Source organism: Ipomoea nil, unplaced genomic scaffold, assembly GCF_001879475.1.
Source record: "Ipomoea nil cultivar Tokyo-kokei standard unplaced genomic scaffold, Asagao_1.1 scaffold1576, whole genome shotgun sequence".
Lineage (NCBI taxonomy): Eukaryota > Viridiplantae > Streptophyta > Magnoliopsida > Solanales > Convolvulaceae > Ipomoea > Ipomoea nil.
Genome location: NW_017618004.1, coordinates 795,001 through 804,755, shown reverse-complemented (window position 1 = coordinate 804,755; position 9,755 = coordinate 795,001). Strand labels below are relative to the sequence as shown.

The 9,755-nt window shown below is 35.8% G+C and overlaps 1 protein-coding gene across 1 annotated transcript; it reads left to right on the top strand.

Annotated features, from left to right (window-relative positions):
* Nucleotides 1-1,055: 1,055 nt before the first annotated feature.
* Nucleotides 1,056-2,787, top strand: LOC109190772 (organic cation/carnitine transporter 3-like). Its single transcript, XM_019341363.1, has one exon. The coding sequence runs from the start codon at nucleotides 1,108-1,110 to the stop codon at nucleotides 2,668-2,670; it is 1,563 nt and encodes a 520-aa protein (XP_019196908.1). The 5' UTR covers nucleotides 1,056-1,107; the 3' UTR covers nucleotides 2,671-2,787.
* The last annotated feature ends 6,968 nt before the right edge of the window (nucleotides 2,788-9,755 follow it).

The following is a 9,755-nucleotide window of genomic DNA, read 5'->3' as shown; positions in this document are numbered from 1 at the left end:
TTAACATTTTTTTTATTTCCCGCCAGCTAATTAACTCAAACCAATAATATCAATAAGTCGCTTCTACAAAAAGTGAAACTTGTAACTTTGTGGTTACCAAGTCAATGAATTATTGATTAATTTGACCGGGGTTGCATGCCCCAACGTCTTAACATTTCTGTATATATACATATGTGTCTATGTATGATACTCATTTGAGAATTTGTATGACAAGAATGATAACAATCGTGCCTATTAATATGAAAAGGGGTAGGTAAAGTCCTCATTGTTACTTTTGAAAGGGATGGATCCAAACTTTTTAAAAATTAGGCGTATACGATACAAATATTTACCAGTTAGGGTCCAATTGCACAATATTATATGATGTGTATATAGATTCCGGAACATTATGCTTTGCAATCGTATGCACTATGCAAGGTACCCACAGAGTTGGATCCATAATTTCTATACTATAGATTCATAATTTCTATATTATAGATCTATAATTTCTATACTATAAATTCATAATTTTTATACTGTAGATTCATAATTTCTATATTATAGATTCATAATTTCTAAATTGTATAGTTATCAAATTATGAACATATAGTTCAGTGATTTGTGAATACAAAGTTCAATAATTGGGAATATGAACATTGAAAATTATGAACATAGAGTTTTGTAATTGTGAACATAGAGTTCAATAATTATGAATTTATAGTATAAAAATTATGAATCTATAGTATAAAAATTATGGACCTATAGTATAGAAATTATGGATCCAATTTATGCGCACCATGCATGGTGCACACGGTTGCACGGCATAATTTGCCGTAGATTCCCGTCTACGTGGCAAATTATTATGTGGGCCATAATTCACATAATGTTATATAGACCATTATCAAAAAGTACATTATTTGTATATTGAATGTACATCATACAAAATAATATATTTTTAGTATTCAAATAATATACTTTCGTGAATAAAATGAACATTTTTAATATATTATTTGAAAGTAGGATTTATACAAGCAATAATTATTGCGTCTACGGGGTATCTATATAAAGGCCTTATGTTACAAAGACATATAAGCTTATCATATATTATACTCGTATTAGATTGTTACAATGGCGAGCGAAAGGGATCCCCTATTGGCTCCCCCAACCGCCAATGACGAAGGGAAAAACAGAAAGAAACGTTCCTTGGACGACACCATCGAACGTTGTATCGGAAAGTTTGGGTGGGTCCAGCTTCTGCAAGCCACGCTGGCATCTCTGGCATGGATATTCGACGCCCACCAAACCTTCATCACCATCTTCACTGACGTGGTGCCCACGTGGCACTGCAACGATTCGTCTTCCTCGTCGCTCTGTACGGCTGATGTTTGCCAGCTTCCCAAGGAGGCGTGGGGGTGGGACACGCCGGCGCACACCTCCGTGGTTTCCGAGTGGGGCCTACAGTGTGCCGGGGCGGTTATTACCGGCCTGCCGTCAACCTCGTACTTTGTCGGGAGTCTGGTCGGCGGAATCGCGCTGTCCACGTTAGCCGACTCCTCGTTTGGGCGGAAGAGAATGCTGGCGTTGTCGTGCTTACTAATGAACGTGGCCGCCGTCCTCACGGCGGCGGCCTCCAACGTGTGGGTGTACTCGTCGTTGAGGTTCCTGACGGGGTTCGCGCGGTCGATCATCGGAACCTGCGCCCTGGTTTTGTCGACGGAGGTTGTCGGGAGGCGGTGGCGGGGACAGGTAGGGATCATAGGCTTCATTTGTTTCACTTTCGGCTTCCTCTCTTTGCCGGCCATGGCGTATTTCAATGCCGGGTCTTCCTGGAGATATCTCTACCTCTGGACCGGCATCCCGGGGGTGATATACTCTGTTATAGTCTATTTCGTCGCCGGAGAATCTCCGAGGTGGCTTTATGTCCGAGGACTAAAACAAGATTTTGTCCAAACCATAAAAAACATCGCGCCGCCGGAGACGCGTAACAGCATAACCACCAGCTTCTTCGGCTCCTTCATTCTAGACAATTCCGACCACGATCAAGACAGGGAGGGGATGGATTTATACGCGGCTCTAAAGCTGCTGCTAAACAAAGGGTGGGCTTTGCGGCGGCTGTTAACGGTGATGTTAGTCTCCGTCGGGACAGGGATAGTGTACTACGGAATCCCGTTGGGTGTCGGGGAAATGCCGTTGAATCTCTACCTCAGCACGACGTTAAACGCCTTGGCGGAGCTGCCGGCGTCGCTGACGACGTTCTTGCTGATAGACAAGCTGAAGCGGCGGAGCTCGGTGGTGGGGTTAGGGCTGCTGAGCGGCGCGTGTTGCGTTGGGTGCGCGGTGTTCGTGAGCGAGGAGTTGAAGTGGGTCCAGATCGGGCTGGAAATCGTGGGGTTCTTCAACGCCTGCACGGCGTTCAACGTGCTCTTGATATACACGCTGGAGCTCTTCCCGACCTGCGTGAGGAACTCGGCGGTGTCGATAGTGAGGCAAGCCATGATGCTCGGCGGCGCCATCAGCCCGCTGCTGGTGGCGCTGGGGAGAACCAACAGGTTTTACTCCTACGGGGTTTTCGGACTCGCAATCGGTGTGTGTTGCTTGTTTGTGATTTGCTTGCCGGAGACAATGGGGGGAGAAATCTGCGACACAATTGACGAGGAGGAGAGCAAGGGGAACGGAATAAGCAATGTTTGAAATAATACGGTGGCCGCCGCCGCCGCCGTAAAGTGTACCGTTTGTCACTCTTGCTTTGCATGCACACAGTAATTAAATTTAATTACCGTGATGGGCCCATGGCACTATTGTACTTAATACTTATCTTCCCAATTGTTTGTGATAGGAAATATACTTTGGTCTACAACTCATCTTATCCCCTGGACCTGGTTGGATAGGTCATTTCCTGATCTGAACCGATTAGAGTGTAGCGCCTGGCTGACTCGACTTGAAAGATTATCGACTATGTAGCTTGATGAGCCGAACTGTTACCTTAATCTTTCTGTTCGGTACCGACCTGTTTCTTCGTTCGAGACCCCAGGCACGTATACTTAGCGTCTAAGTTCATCCCAATACGCAATTGGTTAGTCAGATATACTTTTACACGTGCACTTTTCTCCTCAGCCGACCAGATTACCCAGTGCATGGAGGGTACGTGGCGCACATGCCGGTCCGTCAACAAGTGTCCCCTCAAATTCTCTATAAATACCCCGCGAGACGCGGGTAAAAGAGACTTTTTTGGCAACTTCTTAATAGCCCATCCACCTTAGCTCGGGAACCTCTGGCCTCACGCCATTAGTCGAGCATAGTACCTTAAACCAATAAGCAGACCGCATAAGGGCCGAACCCGCTCCAATCCTGTCTTTTGTACATATTCGTAGTAGACGCGGTATTTACTACATCAGTTTGGATGGTCCTATCTACTATTCTTCATTCAATCATTCCTCAGATCTTATAGGAAAATACTATGTGTACTCTTATTTTTTACTGTTAACTTTTACTCTCATACATAAAATTTTGATATAAACACTTATATTGAAACTCACATAAAACAAAAATAGTTTATCAGTATCCGCCACATTAGGAAATTGATGTAGTAAAACTGGATGTTATATATTTTTACTGTTGTTAAATCTTTGCAACAAAGTACTGTCAAATGAACCAATAATTAAATACAAGTACGGTAAACATGGGAGTGCGAACACCTTCACTTATTTGAAAAGGACGTCAGGAATAATTGAATTCTCTAGAGAGATAAAGAAGAGATATTTCTATCTCATCCTTAAAAATTTGAACGTGTATGTCTCCAACAAATCCATCTCACCTGCATGCAATTCAATTCGATCTTCAAGAATAAAGGTGACGTGGATTCTCGTAAGCTCTTTAATTTCCGATCAACTTCATCTCCTCTCCGTTATTTTATGTTTTATATTGCGCCGTTCTTTGGCTTCTTTGACTTGCCGCTGGATGGCCTGCATAATTCTCACTCCCTCACTCATCAATCATTATTGTGTGGACAATGATCTACATAAATTATGGTGACCATATTTTATATATACTATAAAATAATGTAAATTTAGTACAAAAATAATGTATATTATATTCAGGAGATGTATATTATTATTGTACTGAATGTACATTCGGTACAAAAATAATATACATTTTGTATATTAAAAATGTACTTTTTGTTATGGTTCACATAACACTATGTGGACCATGATCCACACAATAATTTACCCCATAATACCGCACATATATATCTCATTTATTGGACCTGTTCTCTTTTATATGTTTTTTTTTTTTTTTTTTTTTGGGTGTAATTTTCAATTCTATATAGCTACTAGTCATAGTCCAACAAATGCCAATTTTTTTTTAAAGTATATTAACAAATTGCATAATTAAAATGAAGCATCATATGAAAGTCAACTAAAAAGTACAAAAAATTATATACAATTTTGTGCCGAGGTTCGAACTAATTCCTGAAGAAACTTCAGAATACTCCCTATTTTCACCTCTTTTTGCATTAGTTTTTGGGCTAAATGGGGTAGTATTAAAAATGAAAATTTCCCAATGGCAATAGCTAGATAGCTACAATCCCAAATTTATGCATATTTTTTAATCAACCACAACTTTGTTACTCTTCTTTCTTGTCCGATCTGAAAATTTCTGTTAGTACGTAATTAATATGACAATATTAATTAAGGTTTTTTTTGTTATTATATAAGACTCTGTTTTGCAGAGCTTATTTAGGAGCTTATAGCTTATTTTAAGCTACTAATAAGCTATAAGTTTTGTTTGGTAATGTTTTCAAAATAAGCTCCTAGTTTAAAATAAGAGCTTATTTTGAAACGCGTTTCAAAATAAGCTCCTAGCTTTCTAACTTTTTTTTCCATCTTTATCCTTATTATTTTAAAGAAATGACATAATTTACTTTTTCTAATTAAAACCCTTTTCTTTTATCTTTTATCCACAACTTTCACCACAATTATTATTATTATTATTATTATTATTATTATTATTATTATTATTATTATTATTATTATTATATTTGCAACAATATTGCTACTTCATTATGAGATGCTAGATCATGATTATGCTAATAGTTTTATTTCAAAATGTTAATTTTTTTTTAAACAGACAAAATGTTAAATTTTAATATGTAAACAAACTAACTTAAATTTTATGAAGATGTCCTTTTTAGTCTTTTTACATTTATCAACTTATCAAAAAACTAATTTTACTAAACACTTTCAATCATAACAGCTAACTTAACAGCTCTTCAATTTTCAGTTCTGAGCTTATAGCTTTTCAACTTTCAACTCCTAGCTTATAGCTTTTCAGCTGGATTTGTCAAACAAAGCCTAAATGTTGATCAATGTTAGTCAAATGTATTTTAGTTTTTGTAAAAATAGTTTGTAAAATCTTGTATCCTAATTTTGTGAAATTGAGAAGGAGTCCTAGATGTGCCGACAACCGATGCACTTTTCTCTCAATAAATGTGTGGATAATGAAATGAGATCAAGTTTCAGCCACAATCCCTGTGGAAGACGTGATCTAGGGGGCTGTGTAATGAAAAAAATTGAAGTTGTTTTTTGTTTTGTTTTTTTTTTTTTTGTTTTTTTTTTGTTTTTTTTTTTTTTTTGGGAGAACTGTTCCACTTGATACTAGTATAAATTGTGTGAAAATCCAGATTGGTATATAATTTGTATAATTGCCATATTAGCTCAAATTATATTTTTAAAACTTACAAAATTGTTGTATAAGGTTAATGTTAAACACATGTGGTAGATCTAGTTTTTGTAAATCATTTGAACCTTGTACTTGTGAAAATGTTGGTTGATCTATAATGAAAAGTTTTGGACGTGACCCCACAGAGTAGAGAATGTTCTCTAACGGGGATAAAAAATATCTTGTGTATTTTTTATTTAACGTGATTTTTTCATTGCATTCTATCTGGAGCATTACATAGATCGAGTAACTACTCCGATCCTGTTGAATTCTGACGAAGACTAGTAAAAACTCATGTTATTATGTTAATCTGTTTAAAAGTTACATTCCTACTATTTAAATTTTCAATTTCTATTGGAGCTATTGTCTTCTATCTTGTCCGATGAACCAACTCGTAGGCAAGTCGTTGGGCAAGTGCCACTGAACACAGTTCATTAACCCCAATAGTGTTGGTGGTTGACTCAAAACAGAAGTGTTGGCATGGGCAACAATTTAAAGAATCTCCGGTATCCTGTTATTAAAACGTGATTGTTATGCAGGGCCGGTCCTGGGCTTCTCTACCTAGGGCCCCCTAAATTTGAGTGCCCCAATTATTATATATATCACTCATATACTATACAGCAGGCAATGCTGCCTGCTGTATAGTATGTGTAGATATATAATTTTTTTTTTTTATTTTTTTTTTAGTATTCGGCCCCCGAATTTGGGGGCATAATTAATTAATTATAAAAAAATAAAAATACTTATATACATATATTATATGAGTTATATATATATATATATATATATATATATATATATATATAATATTTATTATTATTATTATTATTATTATTATTATTATTATTATTTTATTTTATTTTATTTTATATTTTAACAATTGGGCCCCAAATTTGGAGCACAATTGTTAAAAAAAAAAAAAAAAAAAAAAAGTAAACAAAAATATATACTTATATACATGATTGAAAAAGTCGCTAACCACTCTTCGGGTATTTGGGGGAAGCCTAGCGCCAAGACAGAGATTAATCGACGCTTAGGTGTCCGTGTATTTTTTATTATATTTTTTAAAATTTTTTAACTTGATATTTGTAAACTATTTAATACTTTAATAGTTAAGACTAAAATATTAAATATTAACTTAAAACACACATAGCGTTTGAACAATTTAGGGTTATTTCACTCAAAACGATGTCGTTTTGAGTGAAATAACCCATTAAAAAAAAAAGAATGAAACAATAGCTAATTGGCCAACTAGGCAGTTTTGGCGGCGCCTAGGGACCTAGGCGATCGGCCAGCTCCTAGTGCCTAGGCATCGATTAATCGGTGCCGATTTTTGCAACACTGCTTATATACATATATTATATGAGGATTTGCATTCTTAACTTTGACTTTGTGTGATGTTGCAAATACTTGTTGCAAAGTAAGGGATTCGATTCATTGGAGTAGTGCAACGTATTTATACAATTGAACAACTATTATTTATATATATGAAATAGTTAAAAATGAGCCCAAATTACAATGTCGCATAGGATCTCTATTTCTATTGGAACGGTTTTGCTGTTACGCAAGTATAAGAAAATAAAATTATATCTTCAGTACTAGTTATAAGAGCTTGATATGACAAAAAGAACCAGATTCACCAGCAGTCCAATAAGGAATTGGCGCTTGGGATGTCTTGATGAGTCTATATATGTTCATACCAATATAAATAATATATTGGCCAGCTTGGGTTCTACTTCTAGTACAGTCGAACTAGTAAACTAGATTTCCCTTCATTATTCTCCCCTTTCTCCAACAAGCACAACCTCAACTTTCTGTCAAGTCCTAGCTAGGTACAACGTCGCACCTTCATCATGAAACTCGAGTAGGTCCACCAACTCATCAATGGTCTCCCATATATCTATATATAGTCTTTGGTTGGTCCACCACATATATATATATATATATATATATATATATATATATATATAGAAAAACGCTCATATGTGGTCATGTCATTAGGTGTGGTCGTGTGGTCGTATCTGTGTCGTTGAATCAGTTTAATCTAACGGTAGTGGTAATTCTGAGAATTTTCGCGCGTTTTGGTAAGTGGGGTGTTATGGTAATTACAATAGCCATTTATAGCGGGCGGGTTCCAGAATACACCAACAGTGTTGACAACATGCACCAATAGTGTAATAAAACACACAAACATGTGATTTCCCCTATTCCGGTGTTTTATGACGAGTTTCTTGCAGTTCGCTGGGTAGGAGAATATGTGCGAAAATACTGAAAAAATCTTGATTAATATGATTCATTGGATCTATCTAATCTAATGGCTTATAATTGACCATATGACCACACCTAACAACATGACCACATGTGATCACTCCTATATATATATATATATATATATGTTTGTGTTATCATTGATTTGGCTTCAAACTTCAGTACTGCGGGGCGACCCACACTGTACTCTTTGTTTTGCCATTATCTGCTTTTATGCAATTATGTTTGTGTTATCATTCATTTGCTTCAAACTTCAGTACTGCCACATTTTTAGACCATCACCATGCCTCCAGTTCAAAGATCTTTCAGCGACTATGATTATTCATCGATCTGCTTTTCCCCTGTACTTCGGATTAGATTTTTATAGGCCGCTTCATATTTATTTTTTCAACTATTGATGCACAAAGAATTAATTAATACAACCCCACGAACCTATGACTTCTCAGTTGAGAAAGTCACTTCATGCTACCAGATCATAAGGTTATTGGCATAATAGTATATAATATGTTATATATTATTAAGTGGTTCTCATGTAAGTATGACTAAGTCAATAATTGATTTAGGCTCTGTTTGGTAAATGGTTGTTAGCGGATAGCTGATAGCTGTTAGCTAATTTGGTTAATTAGAGGGTATAAGTAGTTGATAACATTAGCTGATTGTAGAAAGGTGTTTGGGAAATTAGCTGTTAGTTGATAACTGTCTGGTATAATCTCTTTTCTCAAAAAGCTAATTGAAAATGTTGTTTTGAGCAGCTTTTTGAATTTTAGCATTTTGGAGTTACAAACAGCTAATTAATTAAATACTTGTATTGATTTTTTTTAACCAAATCAAAAAAGAAATAGTGGTCAAATAAGCGAAAATTGACTGATAGGTTAACTATTTTACCAAACATGGCCTTAGTAAAAAAAAAAGGTGACTCAGTTGTCCTGGAGCTTAGCTTAGTTGGTTCGTGGTCTGACTTAAAAGTCAATTAAGGTGGCAGTGTGTGGGGATTTAAATGGCACTAGAAACATATATATGGAAAAGATGTCCAAGAATGATGGAAGGTCTAAATTGAATCCCTTGTGCGCACATGAAGACTAAGATTTTGATCCGGTGGACTAATTGCGCGACACGAAACTGGAATCACCTAACTTAAAATCTAAATATTCTTCTCACAGTTCCGATAATTAATGTGTGGGAATGTCCTAACTTAAGTCTTCCCACAACTCCGATAATTAATGAGAGGGAATGTTCTAACTTAAGTGGTATTGCATCACAATCTTGTTCTAAATAACCTACTGAAATAGTGAGTTAAGTTTGTATGAGCTATCACTCCCCAATCTTTCGTGTGGTATTGTATGATTTGTATAAATACCTAGCATGCAAATGTGGTATTGTATCAATGCCAAGCATCCGGTTCACCACCTCAAAGGTAGTGTATTATATATGCGCAAATATTATGCCGTGGAAACGTGTTCATCATGCTTGGTGAACACAGTCTCAAACGGCATCGTTTTTATCAAAAAAAAAATAATTAATGTGTTATTAACGGCGTTTTGCATTCTATGTTCAGATTATGAATTTACATTTATTAAATTATAAATTTTTTGTTATGAGATTATTGATTTACAGTTATGTAATTATGAATTTTATGTACATTCATAATCTCATAACAAAAAATTCATAATCTCATAACAGAAAATTCATAATTTCATAACAGAAAATTCATAATCTCATAAAAGAAAAACATTTATTAAATTATGAATTTTCTGTTATGAGATTATGAATTTACAGTTATGTAATTATGA